This window comes from Bactrocera oleae, chromosome 5, assembly GCF_042242935.1.
Source record: "Bactrocera oleae isolate idBacOlea1 chromosome 5, idBacOlea1, whole genome shotgun sequence".
NCBI lineage: Eukaryota > Metazoa > Arthropoda > Insecta > Diptera > Tephritidae > Bactrocera > Bactrocera oleae.
In genome coordinates, this window is record NC_091539.1 from 39441510 (window position 1) to 39463398 (window position 21889).

Here is a 21889-nt window from a genome sequence, read left to right on the forward strand (position 1 = left end):
AAATAGCTTGATTCTGACCGTTCAGTTTGTATGGCAGCTATATGATATACTGGTCCGACATCGTCCATACCGACAAATGAGCAGTTTCTTGGTGAGAAAATGTGTACAAAATTTCAGAGCGATATCTCAAAAACTGTGGGTATAGTTCGCGTATATAAACTTTTGAAAAGCAATGATACTTTATTTTACTTGTTGGTTGACGGTATAACAGCTTTCGTATGTATAGTCTTAGCGTCCGTTGCGTAACTACTTGTTTTGATAATTGCTGTTTTCGATTCGGGATTTATTTGCTCGTTATCCTTACGCATTGCTCTCTTGTGAAAAATTCCTGTTTACTTATAAGAAATAACAAAGTTTCTAAACAGAGGGAATATTTTATTTTCTCACTACAGATGTTTGTCTTTTTTTTTATAAACATAACACTTGAAATAAATTATAATTGTTTAAAGAAAATGTAAGGCATGTATGCTGTTCGAAACTAAAGGGTTAGAAGCGAAAGAAAGAAGTGAAGCGCAATGCGTCAGAGGACATGTCAGCGCAAGGTTTCATCACAAGTGCTGCCGGACTTATTAAATAGCTGAAACAGTTTGTTCGATTCGCTGTTCGCTAGCACTTAGCGACTCAAAGACAGCTAACATTTCAGTACTTACGCACGCAAGTAAGAAAATAAGCTTATTGATTTCGTAATCATTTTTACATTGGCATTTTATTTCTAATTTCATTACATTTGTATATTTTAAATTTAACTCCATTTGTAATATGGCAATTGTTCATTCATTTATTTGCACTTAATTTAAATTTAATTTACTAGTAATTTATATGTAATTTACTATTATTCTCAACTTATTTTTATTACAAAACATTTTTTGCTACATTCATATTTACTTTCATTAATTAAAAATAATAATTAATCATTAGTACACACTAATTTTCGCTTAAATGTTTTACTGATATTATTATTATTATTAATAATAAATGTTTGCTTAGCTAAGTTATGCAATCACTTATGTTTATATTATATTAAATTTATTTTGTTGTTAGTTTGACCATCAGCATTGAGTTTATTAAATATTCTGTTTAATTCAATTTCAGCTAATTGTTCATGTGTTTATGCCATTTTTAATCAATTTTATTGTTTTGTTTTTATTTTACTTATGTTCTTTGAATCTCTTTTGTGTTAACATTAATTGCGTAAAAAATTTACAAATATTGCGATGCTTTACTAAGTTGATGACATGGCTTCGATAAAAGAAATAAAGTCATAAAGTATTTTCTTTATAATTTTTGTTTTAACTATTGGTTTCATTAACTAAAACTTCCGAGTTAACAGCTAAGCTTGCTTAGCTTAGAAAATATTTATAAATTTTAATTGCCTCTTTTTGATTTTATATTAAAAAGTTAGCAAAAAAAAACCCTAATTAATTTAAAAAAGAAAGTAAATATGTTATTGTTGTACATGCTTTTGAGCATAGTGTATATCTATGTTAATTGTGCTGAAAATTTATTTGTTGTTTTATCTGTGTTGCCATTTCTTCTCACATACATTAATTTCACTTCATATTTGCTCATATAGCTTAGGAATAGAGTAGATGAGTTTTGCAATTGAGATTTTTTTATGATTTTTCTTAACCTTCAATTCATATTTTGTAGTTTAGCAATTTTTATCGATTTTGGGTATATTTACAATTAATTGATTTTATGAATACTTGTTTTATAGTTATGCTTTAAGTTGATCTGTGTGAAATATAACTAAACTCTGTGGAAAAAGAGGTATTCGCACAAGTTTCTGTCCATAAGTATAATTAAACTTTGGTGTAAAAAAAATTGGAAGTTGTGAAAACAGTGTGATAACTATAAAATAAAAAAAATATCAGAAAGGCTTCAGAATCTTTAAAGTAGATATATTTTTAAAAAGTTCTGTCTAATAGCGGTCTGCTTTCGACGGCTTTTCTTAATTTTCTGAGTCGGAGGTGGCCTAAAACTTGTAATACCCTAATGTCGGCAAATCATCTGCTAAAGGCAAAAACGCACGTGTAAGTTATCCTGTTAAGACATTTGGTACACTTACATAACAGTGGTCAACAAAAGGAAATTTTTGGCTTTTTAATGGCTTCTGACATGTAATGTTTATTAATTAATTTTACGTATCTTCTGTTTGTATAAAATGTTTAATTATGTTTTGACCATTTGATAAAGCACTTCAAGAATAGCTCGTGCAATTGATCCAAACCATTTTGGTTTCATATTAATCATTCTAACTTTTTAAATTAAATATTATATTTTACGAAATCACTTTCACTAGAAATCAACCGTATTATCATTTTAATTTCATAAAAATATTCGTCTAAAAGGTGGTCAAAGTGATTTCGTAAAACATAACTTTTCATTCAAATCAGCCATAGTACTTTTATGAACATAACTGGATCTATTTGAAAAAATGCTTTCTCTTTCTCTGTGTACTATATATATACTATGCTTAAATCTCAATCTTATTCTCTACATAGGGTGAAAGTTCAATTTCACAACAGCAATAACGGCGAGTCTAAGTTGCGAATGCCTATAGGAATCGATTTCCCAATTGACCTAGGACCACTGAAGTCATCTTCAGAAATTTCTTCTTTTAGGTTATAAATAAGGTTTCCTTCTCTTGTTATAGTCCAAAAAACATAATGACCTGAATTCGTTCATTGAACAATTAAATTTAGTACTTTAATGAACCTCATAGTTAATTTAAGACTTTCTTTTATGGATTAAAATGGTGAACAAGGGTAGCAATTCCAGCAAGACCGTGCTAGGATGAGATTTTCTGGAATGTTCATAAAAAGACCGACAATTACTGACACTAAGACTTGAATTGATATCGTAAAGCCCAACTCAGACATCCGAAGTGCATTGCATGCTCTCAAAATTTTTGAATAATCATATAAATGCACCATCGTCACCTAAAATGCAAAATAACTTCACATCACTTTTCATAAGTTTACAGGAGAAAGCAAAATACAATTTAGTTTTGGTTATAATTTGGCTGACAGCAGAAGCCTAAAAAAAATAATTGTCGTTTTTTACAAATGTATATATTTAAATGTAACAAAATCCTAATAAAAGGGCGTGTCCTTCAAAAAGCCACTGCATTTCTCATTTTAACACTGTTCAACTCAATAGAATTTTTTCTCGTTCTGCAAAACAAAAAAAAAATTATAATTTAATATAATTTTTAAGCTTTGAAACTAAATTACATATATTTTACTTTGCGTAAATAGTTACTATTCTCTTATATAAGCTATCTTTGATTCACCGATGTAAAAGCAACAACAAAGTTATCGAGCTGAATTCGTACAAGAGAGTGTGCGGATACCTCATTAAAATGGTATAACCACAAACTTCAATGCTACCATGTTTCGTGTTGCATATTTTATATCAGTTTTGCTATTGTGAATAGCTTAAATGACGAACGCAAAATATAAATTTATTTTCATTCTTTGATTTTAAAAACTTCAGACTTAAGATAAATAGTGCTGCCTTTTTGTTTCAACATCTCGTATAGTTTGTACGTTTGGTTAGTCTCTAGCGCTTGGCGAATCGAAGACAGCTAAAGGAAAATTCAACTACGGTATTTGCGGTATGTAATTGGTTCCGGGATTTCGTTTTCCTTTTTAGTGAGCACGAATTTGCTAATACCGAGAAGTAACATTTAAAGTTTAAATTTTATTTTATTATACTCTAATATTGTTATGTTTTTTTTTTGTTTCTTTGCTTCTACAGTAAGTCATATATTTATTTGAGTTATTATGACCTCTCAATGTTTTCTGTTTTCAGCAAAATAAAACTTATACAAATGACATTTTTTTATCAATACATCCCATGAATTTATAATGTTTGAGAACTCCGATGAATTATTTACATTATTTTATAATTAAAAATGTTCAATTTTAAAAACTTAAATAAAAATAACTTATAAATATTTTTAAATATATATTTTGAAGCTAAAAGCTACGGACTTATTTTATATTTCATTATTTTACTTATTTTTATTTATTTATTTATTTTTGTTTTAGTAATTTTTTACTTGGCATACACACTGTCGAATTTACCATTTTTGCCAATTAAGTTTTATTTTAATTGCTCTTTTATATCTATTTTTCATCATTCTAACCACACTTAACTTGTGGGTTTTAAATGCTGTTTTAGTCATGTGTACATTGAGAATAGTTACACAGAATTTATGTTTTGGTTCGCTTTCACTATCTAAAATATTTTACATATACAAAATGGTTTATTTTAAATTGTTTGTGTGAATTTTTGCGATTAATGTCGATACGATTATTAAATATATTTAATATTGATTAAATGCATTCAGTGGTGACGTGTGAAATACATACATATAGTCGTAACTTTTTGGGAATGTGAAAATTGCGTGGGGGTGTAGAGTATGCTGTTGTACTTAGTGGTTGGCAAATTAAAGATTTTAAAGTTACTCTTTTTATTAAGTTTAGAAATGGTGAAGATAATTAGTTATAGTTTGTGACAGTTAGTTTTTGTTAAAAGTACAGCTCCTAAAAGTATGCCTCTTTGCTTGTCCAAATACTACAAGAATTAATATTTTTACACTGTTCTCGAGTTGAGCAGACTATTTTAAGTTTATAAATTCTATATATATTTGATATTTTCTGTGTGTATTTTATTTCACAAATAATCTTTAGGTTATTAAAAGTTTTATCCTCCGTTGACCATAATTTACACTTTAACCTACATACATATATTCAGAGTTTTGTGAAATTGTTCAACATACTAATAGAGCTGGTAGTTTGCTTAGACTTACTCTCAACATCCCAGTCATTTATTCAGGGAACTCTATTTACTTTTTAGTATATTTCTCATAATAAAGTTGCTCTCTCTCTTTTCCCTTCTTTCTCTATTAATAAATTCTCTCACTCTCGCTCTTTAAATAATTGTCAATTTCATACTAATATATTTTGTATGGTAATCCTTTACCTTTCTAATGATAATAACTGTTTTTAATCTAAATCATAGTTTACCCTAACAAATACTCTCATCATCACAGACACACCGTTGCTCTCAAAGACGCACACCCACATACACCTAAGTACTTTACATAGTTTATTTAATATTTACCATTTAAAGCGCTTAAAAAAGTACTTTAAGTTTTCGTTTAACTATTAGGATTTGGATGGGAACTTAATTTACATCAATTCGAGTGCCATTCTACTCCGTATTCCAATTGCCATTTGATGGCTATGTTGCTGCTGACGCGTTGTCATCGGTGTCCCGATGTCTTTGCGACTTTAGTGGTGGCAGTAAAAGCATTGGTGCTGTATTGCGACTCATCAGCGCCACCCGTTCTTGCGCGTGACCATTTACCACTCGTGACAATTCCATAGTGAATGGCTCTGTTCGTTGGTAGACCGCAAATTTTTCATTCCATAGTTGATTGCTTTGCCACCACTTCCATCGGATGCGTTGCCGCAGTTTATATTGCTGTGGTAGCTCAGCTTCTTCTGGTTGTTGGTGTGTTTGCTTTTCTGTCGATTGGCTGGGGTGCTCTTGCAGCAACAGTACGGTTAGGAGTGCCAAGAGCAGTAGGAGCGTAGCAGGCGGTGGTTGGACTTGTGGTGTGGCGTGTCCATGATGCATAGCAGCGGGATGTTCACCTGTAGAGAAATGACACAAATTGGTTGCAAATAAATTGAAGTAGCTTGCATTATAATACCCGTAAATTTTTTGAAAGATAGAGCTAGCATATTTATACTTGTATTCAGAATGAAAAAAAAATTATCAGCAAATTTAAATTTTTGAATCTGAAGAAGTCAAAGACTGAAATTGCTCTATATTTGGCGCACAAACTTGAGTATTAATTTTATAATTATTTTTTGATCGTCTCCTATTTGTCAATATATAATTGCAATTACAGCAATAATATTTCTGTATTTTAAGTCCGCCGGTATATCAATCAAGATTTCAGAGATCTCACAAGAGTCGCAAACTTTTACGAAGATGTCTTTATATATTTGAGTTCTGCTTAAATATTTTATAAAAATATATTCGTAGATAAGAGAATTCAGAGCTAATTTAAAATTAGTTGTAAGCGAGGCTATCTATCGGTCGGTCCAGGAGACGAGGTGTTTTGAAAGGTTCGGACTTTAGGTGAAGGAATGTAAGAAGAGTGAGTATCACAGGAAGCATTTACATGCTGCACATACATCTGTTAGAAATGATCAAACCTAGTCTAAATAAATAGGAGTTTAGTTTACCTCTTCTTGTCGGAAATATGCTGAAGTGTGGTGGGTTAATTGTTTTATGTCATTGATTTCCTGGGAGGCGGTTACGATCCAAACAGATGACTACAAGAATGATTTCTGTGAACACTTTTTTATAGGAACTGCTTCGAAAGAAGTTCGTTATAGCTCTTGACTGGGAGTAAGACATCTCACTGTAAATTTGAGTATGTTTTCGCGGCTCTGTATTTTAGTCGTAGTCGTGAATGTATGCAATATGAAAGAGGTCAGGCTGTCGAATGTAACTTACAAATTTTTGGCGTGTGTACTGTCGATATGTCGGCTTCGCAGACAGAATTTTTAAAGTCGTTACTTCTTCGTTCAGTAAGTAAAAATCGCATGCTTGTTAGTTAAGCTAAGCTTAAGCTTGGTTTAGAACCAAGTATATCATCTTCGACACATTCAAACGACCTTGATTGATATGCAAATGTACATATGACTTGGTGATTAGGCTACTTATTGACGACTTCTTACTTTTTGAATACTTTTATTAAATACCATGGACTGTTTGGTATTTATTATCAATTATTTATAGACCTCCCAAAACTATATATATATATTATATATATATATTATTACCGTTATATAGGTATAGTAGGCTTGGTGTCTAAGAAAAAAGTTTACAGCGGTTTATAGGGCGATCTCTTTGAGTGAAAATTACTGTATTTTTTATGAGTAGCACATACTCCAATAGTTGTGGTTCTAATAAACGTGGATACTATACATTACTTTTCTTCTGATTCGAGCCATTTAAGTAGTTTAGTAATCATTTCTAAAAGCTCATGTTATAATGAACATTCGGTATTACACTCTTATATTAAACTACAAAAATCTACTTTAACTAGAATTACTTCGAACTAAGCTCTCTTCACTTAATACACTAGCAGAACAGCTAGATCTAAAAACTTTCTCTATAACTAAAGAATGCCTCGAATGAATCCACCCATACAATTGACTGTACATAGCTCTTCGACACTTATTATACAGAACAATTCTTGCAGTATCTGCTTATTTTTAATCACACTAATGTCTCACGTTTATGAAATTAGTATAGAACTCCGCCAATTCGCTGAGTAAACCCAAACATTATACAAACGCTCAGCTCTCCTGAGCTCTCGTACTCAACTTAATTTACTATTCGCTAATTAATCGACTTTTATGCACATCATGTTTATGAGCCAGGCAAGCAGTCAGCCATTTCGAAGTGAAGGAGTGAAGCGTGTCGTGCAAGCGTTATGCTTTTACTTGAATTACGTGGCCATTTGCATGATTTATGCATGACTTTTACAACATAGAGTAGTTTTAGTGCTCGCATACATATTTATATAGCTATGTTGAGGGGAAGGGATGATATACGAAAGTGTTTAGCAAATATAATTACACACCGTGCGCTCATCCTGCGCTACCGCATTCACTTTCACTTTAAGAGCAATCATTTCCTGAATTCATGTGGCATAAAAGTGGCGCAGTGCGGTATTTGCGCTAATGGCCGTCAACCATCGCGCTGGTGTGTGTGTGGTTGCTCTAGGCGCTTCGGCTGGTCTATGAAAACTATGGGCTATTAACATTGAGCGCGCTCAAACTAGTTCGACAACGTTAAGCGTTTAATGTGCCACCGAAAGCGGAGAAACTAAACCTTGATAAGGGCGCCTGTAATCTTTTGACATACTCACACTCGGTAACTTGCACAAACAACTGTAATTAATTGCAAAAGTTTCACTTTCTTCCAACTTCCTAAGTTGTTGTATGTTTTGATAATTTTTGGATGCTTCTTTGTAGGAAATGGTAAGAGTAGTTTCCGAGCAAGCTGATTCTTACAACAAAGTACCAATGAAACTTGATAACCCAGTTACCTTTTGTAGATATCTTTTACTTCCTAACATACTTAACTTGAGCTCCAATTATTATAGCGTTCTGAAAGGATATTAATTTCTATTATAGTCCTCATAATAGATTTGTTCTAAAATAATTTGTATTTTCTCAAAATTGTTAGGTTGAGTAAAGTCGTTTAATAAAAAATCGATGAATTTTACATGGACAGATATTTGTCTTTTTTGTTACCAAAAAAATCCTTAAAGTGCATCAGTTTCCGGTGATTGCGTTGTGACTTAACTACCGTTTCATAGAGCCAGAATACCACTTTCGGCGAGAGGTCCCACCTCTTTCCAAATGCTCCTCTACAACAGTATAAGGCGACCGATGCCTAGCCCCAAGTACTTAACCCTGTTCATCAGTTGGAGAATAAAGCCTCATCAGGGATATTAAATAAAAGCAGCTAACTAATTATATCTGCCAAATATCGTTCCTCCAGCCGTGACACTGCCAAGTGCAAGACAGTATCGACTGACCTGCTTTTGCTGTAGGCAATCTGAGCACTTAATATCCCGTACCTTGAAATGATTTTCAAAAATAAATCAATGTAGCCATTGACTGTTAGTTCGATGAATAATTTGAATGACGTCATAAAGGCTCTGAATTCAATCTTGTGCTAAATAGCATCCTATGCTAACACGGGCAAGAAATTATTGCTATCTTCTAGAAGAGTTCGGATAAAGTTGTTGTTGATGTGGTAATAGTTATGGAGTAAAGTATGTAGTAGCAACAACACTACATATAGCTAAGCTATGTACTGTTACGCTGCTTGCGAACTTACATCTTTCTTACTTGTCTCATGTAAAGTTTGATCGTACAAGGTATCATACAGAAATGCTTTCGTCTCATTGAGATAATTGTTTCATTGATGCTGCGCATTTAATTAAGCCAACATCTTTGGGCACCTTATACATTAATGTCGGTACTATATAAAAAGGTTTATTATCCAGAAAAAGGTTCGTATGCTCACCCGTTGGAAACATATGCATGTGTACAGACTGGCACACAAGTGTAGCATATTACTCCACATAATGTGAAAACTTCAAAGTTTGAATTTCATATAACAGTCCTAACACGTTCAATAGCAATAAAGTAAAACTTCCTTAAAATATTGAAACCTTAACACGAACTTTTTTGTATATGCTTCGGCAAATCAATGTAGGCGTACTTCCAAAACAATAAATCAACCAATTGGAATATATCAAAGCAACATTCATAACTTTAGCACATCTCAACATAACAATCCGGGTTCTTTCAATATGTACAGTTAACAGGAGTATTGCTTTGCAAAACTTTTAGGCAGTTAATCTTTTCAATTTGGCATTCATATAATAAGTTGTTTTTGTTTTTTATCTACTCACCATCAACGATGTGCACGCGAACCGATGTAGGATTTGCATTTGACGGCGTGCAGGTGTATAGTCCTGAGTCCTGTTGTATGGCCTTTTGTACCAATAACCGGCTGGTGGTGACTACGCCTTTCTCTGTTACTAATGATATACCACCGCGTGGCGAATCAAAATTTATGACCTGAAATGAAAAGAAGATGAGGTGTTTGTGTGTAAAGCTTAGTGGAAAATATTGAGTTTCATAAGAAATATGAAGTTTTTTTATTGACACAGTGTAACTCAGTGTTTTTTCAGCTCAATACTTTCTAATCCAGAGGTTACGACTGCATTTTGTTACAAGAAATTTGAAATTCATAAACTTGCCAGAAATAGAAACATATAAAACCAGAACGGTGTAAGAATTTTTAGCCTTTTCAGCATCATTATATTATTTAAAATACTTTAAGCTACAGATAATTTTTAATTTTCGATTGGAGTTTAAAAAATAATATATTATAAAGCAATCGGGTTTTCAACGAATCTTTTCAAAATTTTTCTGCTACTAAACTTATGTACCATCTGATCAAGTCTGACCCGGACTGGCATTTTTACGGCAGTCAACTACGTCGTCAAGTATATCTTTTGCGACCTTTACTCGACCTCATTTTTGCAAAAGCTTTAGAATTATTTTCGCTTTCACTTCCAAAACATTTACCAAAATGTTGTGAGAGATCCTCAGGTAATTTTTGTTTTTTTCTTTACAATTTCTTTAACTTTTTCGCTTTTATCTTTCATACATTCATTCATTAACAGAGGTGGATAGACGATTAGCATGAGATAAGTTTTCGATGATTACACGACCTTCACTGAATACTTTGTGCCACTCGTATATTTTGCTGCAACTCCAATGCAACACAAAATTTCAAGCGAACTCTTTTGCCATGCTAAAAATCGCCAGACTAATACATGTAACATTAATTGACAGGAGATTAAATTTAGTACGAAAATATAGAGGCCAAGAACTTTTAATTTTAGCTTTTAGTATTTATTAAGTATTTAAATAATTAATATCGATACATGTATGAAAGACACAGGTCTAAACACAGATTCAGCAACAAAATGCGTAAAATTTTCAATCAAAGAAGTGTGCTCATAACAAATATATCGTTAATCATATACACGTTGGTGAGGGATATCACATTTAGCAAATAAATTTTACTTAGTGTTTCGCCTGAGGGATTGGATTTTCCCTTGTTAATTATACGAGTAGTTGTTGTGAAAGTGGTTTCTTTTTTACTTTTCCACATTACATAATGTCAGTTTATTCTATTTGATGGAGTATGGGGATCCTTCCCACTTCCATTAACTTAAACATTTGAAAGTATTTTTGTCTCTTTGGCATTTGCGTTTGTTGATACGCTTTACTTTTAGTTCCTTATCGTTCGTGCGTAGCTGAGCGAGGCGCTTATGAAGGGTATTCAACTTAATGGAACCCTCGTCAAAACGTTTTCACATTTATTTGTCAAGTAAATACCATATTTTATGACAGTGGTAAATCAAACACTTCTATTTGAGAGCAGGCGTATTAAAATAAACGAGTATGTATATATATATACATATATATTAGGGTGTGTCAAAAAATTAACCAATATTGTTTTTTTTTCTTGGTACTCTGCGGGAAGGTGCTCGATTTACTCTTTTCAATATTTTTTTATTATCAGATAGAGAAATTCATATCTTGCTTCCAACTACTTGAAAAAATTTATAATTTCATAGATTTTATAGCAAATTGAATGATCAAGAAAAAAATGGTCTCTTAATTTTTTATTATTAATACTTTTTTTCATTGATTTTTGACTACGGATACCTTGAAAACGCTTAACTTAATCGAAAAACTTAAAATTCTATTTTGTGGAGCAGTAATTTTCCTACAAAACTATGCAATTTATGTTTGTTACGTTTCGCAATTTAAATGAAATGAATCTTATTTTCAGAGTACCAAGCGAAAAAGATTTTGGTTTTTTTACCCACCTTAATTATGGTATATACATATAGGTTAGTAAATTTATACTTAGGTATACATATATATACGTCAGTGAAGAAAGTTCTGGGTGTTATCTTTATTAACAATTTTTCATGATGAATATGTTTTCCATTCTATAAAGCATACATACATATGTATGTACGTATATTTGTAGTATTTTTTGATCAGTCATAGTATTTCAACGTACATATATGCATACAAAAATTTTTCATTTGGCAATTTTTCCTTCAGATTTTTTATTGCTTTTAGTAAAAACTTGATCTTGTCCGCAAGTTCAAAACCTTTTGTGTCTTTGTTTTGGACGCCACTTCCACTTACCTCTCGATTGTGTGACCAAATGACTGTGGGCGGCGGTTCTGGTGCAAATTTGACAATACAAGTCAAATTGATTGTTGAACCTTTATTTATGTGCAGCTCTGGTCCGCCAATTACTTCTGTTATGGGTTCTGTAAAAAGTAAAAAAAAATAATGTCTTAGAAAAATAGAAAAAAAAGTTCATTATAGGATGAAAGAAAAGCATTTTATTAAAAAAGGAAGAAAACATTTATAACCATAAAAGTATAGACATAATTCAGAGTTATTTTTCAGAACGATTAACAGGTTCAAATTTATATTTTTGAGTTATAATAAACCTATTACTTAACATCTTCGCATGAGTGTTTAATTAGGAAACTACGGTAATATTAGTAAACTACTTGTAGTTAATTTAATTTATAGAAAAGTTCTTTGATGTGAGATAGTATTCTAAATGTCCGGAAAAGAGACTAAAATCCCAAAAAAGTTTCGATACGGCTTGTGATTTCGGATGACAAATATTTGAAACATGGCAAACTGTATAGAAATATTAAAAAAATAGCATTTTTTGTAGAAAATTATCCAGTCATTGCATTGTCATACACCACGCGCTTACTTTCTTATTTCATCGCCCCATAAACTAAAGTAAAGATTATTTACCAAAAAAGCAATCTAACGATTATCGAATTTTATTTATTTACAAACACTCATTCAAGCGTGGCTTTGCTTTTTCTTTAAGTTTATTGAGAGTTAAGCCCCAAGAGGTAACTATAATCAATTCTATAATGTCTGACGCACACTCTGACCATATGTTAGCATATTTTCACATGAAAAGAAAAGTATAACGCACGCACGAAATTTATCCAAAAATTTCTTTTTTTTCACCAAATTAAACGATTGCTTATGTTCATCTGCAGCGGACTGCTGAACTCGCCGATATTCTGTTTTCTGATTTCACAGATTTTTTTTTTCCATTTTGTGTACTTTTCGCTACTCACGCACACATGTTTTTTTATCTTTTTCCCCCTTAGTATTTTTGCTTTTCTTTTGAGTTGTACGCTTTGCTTTTGTGCAAGTCTATGCGCTGTCAGACGCAGCTATATTTTTAGAGGGTACCATTTTTGTGATATTCTTTCTTGCTCGTGCAACTCTCACTATCGGATGAGGTAGTGATTTCAGCGAAAGTTATGACCTTTTGCTTTTAATTTGCTGCATTAATATGCGGTCTTCATATAAAATGTATTAATGCACATATAAAGAAAAACTTTTTCGCGATGATTGTGCTAGGTTTGGCCCACTGACGTCGCCTGCGATTGTGGCTACGCTGCTGAGCATTGTAAATATGCTTTGGGAATTGTGGGTAATATTTGTATTTACTGCCATTATAGCTAACATATTTCTAGTGGCAAGCTTTAACTGTAGACTTTTATATCTAAAGTTATGACTAAGCTAAATTTTTTCATATTGTTTGGTTAAATGAAGTAGAAGAATAGAAGTCGGTGGTTATATCATAAAAGGGTTAAATATTTGTAGATATTTGGTATTTATTTTAATTTTTTCTTTATTTTTATACTTTTTTTTGGTTGTGTTTTTGTTTCTTTTTGATGGTTGATTGCATTTGGTTACTGGTAGTAGGCTTCGTCCACCAGTGCGTATGAGCAATATAAAATGCGTACACTGTGCTCAGCGTAATAACCAGATAATAAATAAAGATGATTTTGCATTATATAGCTATGCCATCAGCAGTTTTTTGATTTCCAGTTCAGTTTTTTACTAGCTTTAACTTGTTTGAGATAATAGTGTTGGGACACAGCTCGGCGTATGAGTGATATTGCGTAAATCAAAGGAAAAACAAAAAACGCGTTAATTTCGATTGCTGCTAAGCTATATAATATCCTTAACAAATACAAAAGATTCCTTACAAGCTCTTGATTTCGATCATTCTGTTTGTAGGCAACTGTATAATATAGTGGTTCAATATCGGCGGTTCCGACAAATGAGCAGCTTCTTTTGGAGGAAAAGTCGTGTGCAAAGCCTTAGATCGATTTCTCACAAACAGCGAAACTAGCTTGTGTATATATTAGAGGGATGGCAGACAAACATAGCCCAATGAACTCAACACATTATGCTGATCACTGATATATTTGTTTTGTAGGGTCTCCGACATTTCCTTCTGGGTGTTACAAACTTCGTGGCAAACTTAATGTACCCGGTTTAGGGTATACATATTTGTGAAAGTAAAAGGAATGTTATTATTAAACTTATTAATTATTGTTTATTTTAAATGTTTATCAGACCTATTTTTATTATTTATAATACATAATTTTTTTGTCTAAAAAATGTAGTATAATCAGGATATTTAAATTAATTTCATTTTGCTAACCCTACAATTTAAATATTAAAATGAAAGAAAAAAAAGAAAATGAACATTCACTATTTTTCCGAAAAAAACATTTAAAAAAAATCACAATCCAGCTCATAGCTTCAGCTATTATTTTTAACTAACTATTTCTTTCACCTGCAATTTCTTATTAATACAGTTAATTAGGTTTAAATCCGCTAAAATTAGATTCTGCTTAAATTGCCTGCATGCTCGGTTGTGGCAGCAGCATATCTGAAATTATATGTCAGAGCGGATTACACGTTCATATATTATGTGTGTATGCATGTGGATGTGTGCGCTTGCGACAGCAGGTGCTATTAATAGCCAAACATTAATATGACCTCGACTTGTTTTCGCTTGTATTTGGCTATCTTTGGCCGCTCTATGCTGCAGCAGCCGCACAAAGTGTTTCATGTGGTCAGTTAGATGATTATATTGAGGTTAGAATTTTGGGCACTGGTGACAGCTTGACCTAATTAGGTGTATTTTTAATTATGAAAATTTATTGGTGGCATTGTAAGTAGGCTGTATCACGTTATTTATGTTGACATAGAGTATAAAAATATTTCTTTTGGTGTTAAAAGTAAATATTTATGGAAAGTAATATTTTACTTGAAATAAATTTGGTTTAATGCCTTAAGGAAGTAAAATTCATTTTAACTTTCCTGAGTTCAGCAAAGACTAGCATAGTGAAGGGCAGGAATTTATTTGAACAAAGATTTTTTTAATAAAGTACTATAATTTCGAAGGTATTTTATCTTTAAACAAAAATACTGTATTTTTGTTGTGCAAATGTTTATAATAATCCAAAATAAAGTCAATGACAGTTGCCTTCACATAAGATTAAAATTTCCGTGAAATCGTTAATTATCATTTCAAAACTCTAACTTTTGCAATAATTTATTATAATATTACATAATATTTCGGAGAAATTTCGGAAATGTTGTTATTTTTAGATTATATAGTGTATTTTACTTATTAGGTATTTTGGTAGAATATTTTCTTAACTTTCAAAACAGATGTTATTCAATATAAACACACATATTTGTCGTTTTTGTTCAATATATTATGACTAAGACCGGATCTTAATGTAAAAATATTAGAAATTTGTGTTCGAAACTCGCTTTCTGCTTTGGTAAATAGTCACATTCGTGATTTAAAATATTTTTCTAATTTCTAAATTGTCTATGCAACAAACCATATTGCACGTCAAACCATCTCTCTGTCTGTCTGTAAATTGGCCATATAGGCATGGTGAATTAACTCCGTTCGGCAGCTGTTTTGGTATTGAGTCACATAAATCCAATATACTTGTATGTAAGTATATACCGACTATAACTGATCAGTTATAAATTAATATTCGCCATAGTGAAAAAATAAATGACAGCAAGTCTTGAACCAAATTACAGAAAAATGTTGCCCAACTCATAATTTTTCTGTCATTTACTTTAAATAAAATATGTATGTTTATATTTCTTTTTAATACTAAAGGCTTTACTGATTGAAAATATTTTCTCTTCGAATTAAATTTTATATATTTTAACAACATAGATTTCTGTCATTTTTAACACCGAAAAAATGCTATTATAATTAAAAAATATTGCCGGAAGTGAATCTAATTATACATACATACATACATATGGTATATGTGTTGAAAGCTTCTTTTAACAATAGTTATATTCAAGAAATATAGTTCTATTTTCAGTTCAAATGTGTACTGAATACTTGTCCTGGTCTGTGCTACATGAGTTTCATTCCCTCTGCATATGTTTTTATTAGAGCTAAAATGAGCCATACAATTTTTATGGCTCTTAATGATCAATAAAATAACACAACTTTTTGACACAACTTTCGCACAACAATTTTTATGTGTTTAGTTTTCTAAAGCGATAGAAAATGGTGTGAAGGTACATATGGGGGTTTTGTCTAAAAACAAACTTTTGAATTTTTAATTCGAATTTTAAATTATTCCAGATTGTTTCTTTAAAATTTACTAAAAATGATGGTAACAAAATAAAATGTATTATTCGAATTAAAATTGGAAAGAGAAAGGAATAAAAATATAATATACATATGTCTCTCTGAAACACTATATGTGTATATACGTTTGTCACACCATAAACTTACCACTAAAGTGTTCTAATGGCCCCGACTGTATTTTTTATGTGTGTGGAGAATTAATTCCTAAATCTAAAACTGAATAATTAGAAAAAGCTCGACGGGAAATGCCATTCCCATTTCTTGGAACACATTTAATTTTCAGTCCGCTATGTGGGATTAGTAATTGTAAAGCTATTTTCTTTGAGATTTTCGGGATAATAATTTTTTGGAAAATAAAAAATTAAATAAAAAATTTTAATTCAAATGTTTAAAAGTTTTCTTCAAATCGAATCTACTCTTCTACACTTTCTCTAAAAAGGAAGTCGTCCGCTAGTACTTAATAGTCAACAAAGTTGCAGGCGCACATTCATCATTGTTTGGTTTTTATTTTTGTTATCTCACCAATTTTCTTGTTGAGTTACTATGTGATTACTTATTTGTATTTCTTTGAATAGTGGGTGTCTTCATGTAGAGGATAGCAAAAGATTTTCTTCATAGCTGATTTTGTGTGTATGCGTGCGCTCGCATTCACAAATCAACCAATAAATTTCAATAAAATCTATCAAATATCTACATATGCTTTGAAGATTTGAAAAGGGAAAACATATGCAAAGTAAAGCAAAAGTAATACAGGGTTTTTCAATAAGAGTGATATAATTTTTCTTAAAAAAAGTCTAAGTGTTAAGGAAATTAAAGTGAGTTTTATTTAATATGAAGAACAATCGATACAATTAAGTTACGAATATAAAATCATTCATTTGAAGGGACGAATTCGACGAACCCCAATTTTCGAGTACTTCTAAAGCTAGAATAGAGTCCGATTTATTGCTAAAGACCAATGACTTCAAATAACGCCACAAGAAGTAATCGAATGGTGTTAAGTCACAACTTCTTGGAGGCTATTCAATGTCACGATTTCTTGAAATTATCGAATTTCCAAACTTTTCTTACAATAATCGGTAGTTTCATGTGCTGGGTGGCACGTTGCCCCGTCTTGTTGGAACCAGATGTTGTCAAGATCAACTTCTTCCGATTGCGGTCATTGCGGTGGTTATCATTGATCTATATCGCCCTACATTGACAGTAACGGTGCCGGACTATAGTTTAATGCCGAAATATACTTCACTCATTGATTTTCGTTGTTTTAACAAACCTTTTGAACCAGAAAGTACAAATCAATATTTCATAGTACATCCCATTAAATTTCCAATACACCAAAAATGAGTCTATTGGAAAATAAATGAAAATTCTATCTATAACTAGAGCACCACTGCAGAAGCGTAATTAGAAGATTTCGTATAATGTGTTTTTTATTATAGGTAAAATAATGAAATTAACCTGGAGAGTTGTAAGAAAGAATATTGTTATAAGCTCCACTTCTGTGTGGTTAAAACATGGTGTTCATTACTTTTACATAAAACAAAAAAAAAAAATCAACAGTTAAGTTTTTTATTCACGTTATAAAAAATGTTTGATGATTTTATTTATTGAGAGAAAATAATATAACTTTGTTGATGTTGAAAAGTGAATCAGATAAACCAAATGTGCTGGAATGAGAAATAAAATCATACCATATATCATGATTTAGTTCAGAATCGTCATAATATGCACAAGCTTATCCGCCACCTATAAGGTAGTATGCTTAGTGCGTTCTTTAAAACTTTTAAAATCGTTATATTTCCGAAACAGTGGATTTTAGGAAAAAGTTTTGATAAAATAAATTACTATATTTGAATATTTAAATTGACCAGATTTTAAGGAAAGTTTTTTCTTTATTTTGTCCCCGTTTTATTATTAGAACAACAATCTTAATTTCCAGCACATTTTTTGTCATAATAGCATATGTTCAGTGAAAATTGTTAAGAAACTTATTTTAAGGCTTATTTTATAGCAAGATTTTTCATATTTTTAATTTTTTTTATTATTTGTTTACAATTTGTTTTTAATTATTGCAAAGGTGATTCTTTTATAGAAAAGTGGCTGATTTAAAAATATGTCGACTCAGAGAAACGGCCATTCTTTGGAGCCATAAGAAACACATAATTCGGTTTCGGAGATAATACAATATATAAACCCTATTTGGTTATTAAACAAGAACAATAACAACTATGAGCACATAAAACTTCGTACTTCCCTAGAGTTCAGTGGGTTTACATCAATATCTATGATGCGCGTACACACACAGCCAAACCCCGGAGCAAACAATGACCTTTGTGTGCAATGGCTTAAGCGAGGAAGCCATAAAATTTTATAGTCATTCGGTGCCCGTGCCGCAGCACTTCAGCGTAGAGGTTTTTTGTATTGCGATTTACAGAATTTTTCAATTTTATTACTCTCGAAGAAAAATCGCTCCCTCGCATGCACACACACACACATGCTTATGCCCCCGATTTTGTGCACATAAAAATATGTAAAAATGGGCCTCTTTTGTTTGCACAATTTGTATTTAATATACTTTTATTTATATGTATGTGCTGGCGCAGCTGTTGTCAGCCCACAAACACGCTCATTGATGCAACAATAACCACATTAAGTAATGTACTAGCACAAAGTATAGCGAAAAAAAGGCAGCCTCAACTCTTCTGTGTGACGCTCCTTTCTTCACGAGTTTCCTTTGTAACACTTCTGTTTATTTTATTACTCTTTTCTTGTTGCTCCTGTTGCTTTATTGTGTGCTATTATTATAGCCACCACTGTCGCGTGCCTTTGCTCTCCTTTGTTTGCTATCGAACCCTTTAAGTGTTCGATTATGAAAAGCACCGCTTATCCTGTCCCAATATCTCGCTTTATTTATTTGTTTACTTTATTTAATATTTTTCCCTTTTCCCGCTGGTTGTTTGCTTTACATTATTGTATTTGTTGCGCGTGGCTTTTACTGGGATATTTCGACGTTGGGGGCTTGCATTGTTGGCAGTTACTACATATATATTTTCTTGTTTTATGGTATTCTTTTGGTTAACCTTCACTTGACGATAATGTTATTTCCTTAATTGAATCGCTAGTAAAGGTTACTTCGATTGTGAGATGATTGTTGCATGCTTTTGTTATGGCTATTAGCGATAAATTTGGTATATGAAATATATATAATTATTTGCGTACATTCTCTTTAAAGATTTTACTTAACTAATAAATTAATATCATTTAAACCTAAATTCGATGGAAGAGGTGTCAAGGATACTTCATTGCCAGTTGATTTCATCTCAAACGTATAAGATTTCTTGCCAACAGTTTAAGGTCTAATATAAAGAAACTCATTATTCCTGCACTAAATTGCTAAAAGCTTTCATTTCGGATAGTTGGAAAGAAGCTATTTAGATAAAATTCAACGTTTTGCTTGATAACTTGTTGCAATTTTAAGATTGCAAATTTCCTTGCATAATGTGACTTTTATATAAACCCTTTTCCCTAAGAACATAAAACTGTGACAGTCGATTTTCCTGAGAGGAATTTTACATCAACAAACTGAGACCAATGATGAATTATCCTCACAGGAAAAAGTCTAACGGTGTGTTATCATACGAAGTGGGAAGTGGCGCCGTCTTGGTGAAACCAAATGTCGCCGAGATCACGAGCATCAATTTCAGGCATCAAATAGTCGGCTATCATGGCGCGATAACGGTCGCCATGACGGTTACGTTCGGCATCATTTGGAAGATATATGAACCGATGATTCCACCGGCGCACAAACCACACTAAACTGTTGTTTTTTCTGAATGAAATGGCAGCTCTTGAATCTCTTCGTCCCAATTGCGGCAATTCGCTTGTTTACATATCCATTGAGCCAGAAATGGGCCTCTTCGCTAAACAAAATTTGGCTCGAAAACGCCGGATCTTCTTTTAACTTTTCAAGAGCCCATAGAGCGAAGCACATAATTACCGGAACGGAATCGATTAAACCAAAATTGTCCATATTTGGCTGTTAGAGAAACAGTACTCACACTCTGCACTTTTTTAGGCATCTGGCCTGCATTTTCGCCTAAAACTGAGTCAAGCAATCACAAAATGTCTAAGAAATATAGTACAGCATCTTTCCAACGCCATATACCATAAGCGATCAAACTTATACATGGAATGCAAAAGCCATCTATTTGAAAAATAACGGATTTCTGTTTTTTATTAGACCTTATACCACGTGTTTCCCGTCGAGCATATTGTACTGTTTGTGCTGATCTTTAAACTTTTCGAGACTGTTTTCGGGGTACGATTGGTATTTTGCTTAAAAAAGGCCTCTGCGTCAGTGATTACCTTATCGCCTCATTAAAGTTCTTCATTTACCAAATACTTATGAAAAATATTTTCAAGGCATTCCATTGATATATTTAGAATATAACCTTTTAAAAAAATGTTAAGACCTATGGACTTTATTATAGGATATCATATCTCAATCGTCGCTTATATATATCCATTTAAGTTCATTAGAAAATATGCTGTATTCAATTGGATGTGTCGGAAAGCTTCCATTTGATACAGACGGTACAAGATGATCCGTCATGAAGATCCTATTTGAATTTTCCTTGCTTTAGTCTCTAAATTACAGAAGTTTTATTTGATTTATCTTTATATGGTTCTCATAATACGGGCATTATTTTCATATTCATACCGTTATACAATAGCTGTTAAAACAAATAAATGCATTCGACCTGGCGCTCTAATTTCGTATGCCAATTAATCCTTAAGCCTATTTAAACTTTATATCAAATATTCTGAATCAATTTCAATTAATATAAAAACAATTATACGAAAATAGTACGCTCCACCACATACTCTCATATAAATATGTATGTATATATATATATATATATATAGATATGTAGGTTTATATTATCTTTCACTTGACTTAGCTTGATTTCATGCCACAACTGTAATTTATCATCCAGAACATATGAAAATGTAAAAATAGAAATATGAAAAATTAATGGCTGCTGCAACCTATGTTAAAGTTCAACGAGGACGGGGAAATAGGACAACACTTTGAGCTGACGATGCACACAGCTGACAACCCGAAAAATTCAACAATTTCCGCTACAACTCGGTTGACTGATTGTCAATTAGATGAATGAGATAACACGCGCATCAAAAGGATAGACAATGTTCCATCTCGCTCGCACACTTAGCAATTTATTTAAATGCAATATTGAAACTACAATTCCAGCAACACTGACAAATGTCACAAATAAACCAGCAAAGTTCTTTTGCGAAACAAACATGCACTCGTGTATTGGAAATGCTATGAGCGAACTAAAATATCCTGCGCAAATATAAACGCTCTATACACACGCACACACACACACGTTCATGCAATAAATAAGAAAGCAAATAAATGAAGGTTGGCCATGAGTGTCATGAATAATATGTGCGATGTACCAATTCGAAAATGAAAAAAGGGAGTAAAGCGAAAACAAATTCACTGACATTACGACACTTTAACTGATTGACACTCTAATAGACAGTTTGCTGATATTAGCGCCGGCATGCAGATATACATACAACATATGTATATGGATACTCGTTTACTGAAGAAAAAACTAACACTGGTTTGAGTGTTTTTTAAGGCTTGTGTTTATGCAAAAGTTTT

The 21889-nt window shown here is 32.0% G+C and overlaps 1 protein-coding gene across 3 annotated transcripts in view; it reads right to left on the bottom strand.

The window, feature by feature from the left end:
* Nucleotides 1–672: 672 nt before the first annotated feature.
* dpr8 (defective proboscis extension response 8) overlaps nucleotides 673–21889 on the bottom strand; it is a 365949-nt gene continuing 344732 nt past the window's right edge. For all 3 annotated transcript variants that reach the window (XM_036366258.2, XM_070110386.1, XM_070110387.1), the window contains 3 exons: nucleotides 11856–11983; nucleotides 9527–9695; nucleotides 673–5669 (listed from right to left, as the gene is read on the bottom strand). In XM_036366258.2, the coding sequence (XP_036222151.1) occupies nucleotides 5254–5669; nucleotides 9527–9695; nucleotides 11856–11983 (713 nt within the window). In that variant the 3' untranslated portion in view covers nucleotides 673–5253. The remainder of the gene's footprint in view (nucleotides 5670–9526; nucleotides 9696–11855; nucleotides 11984–21889) is intronic.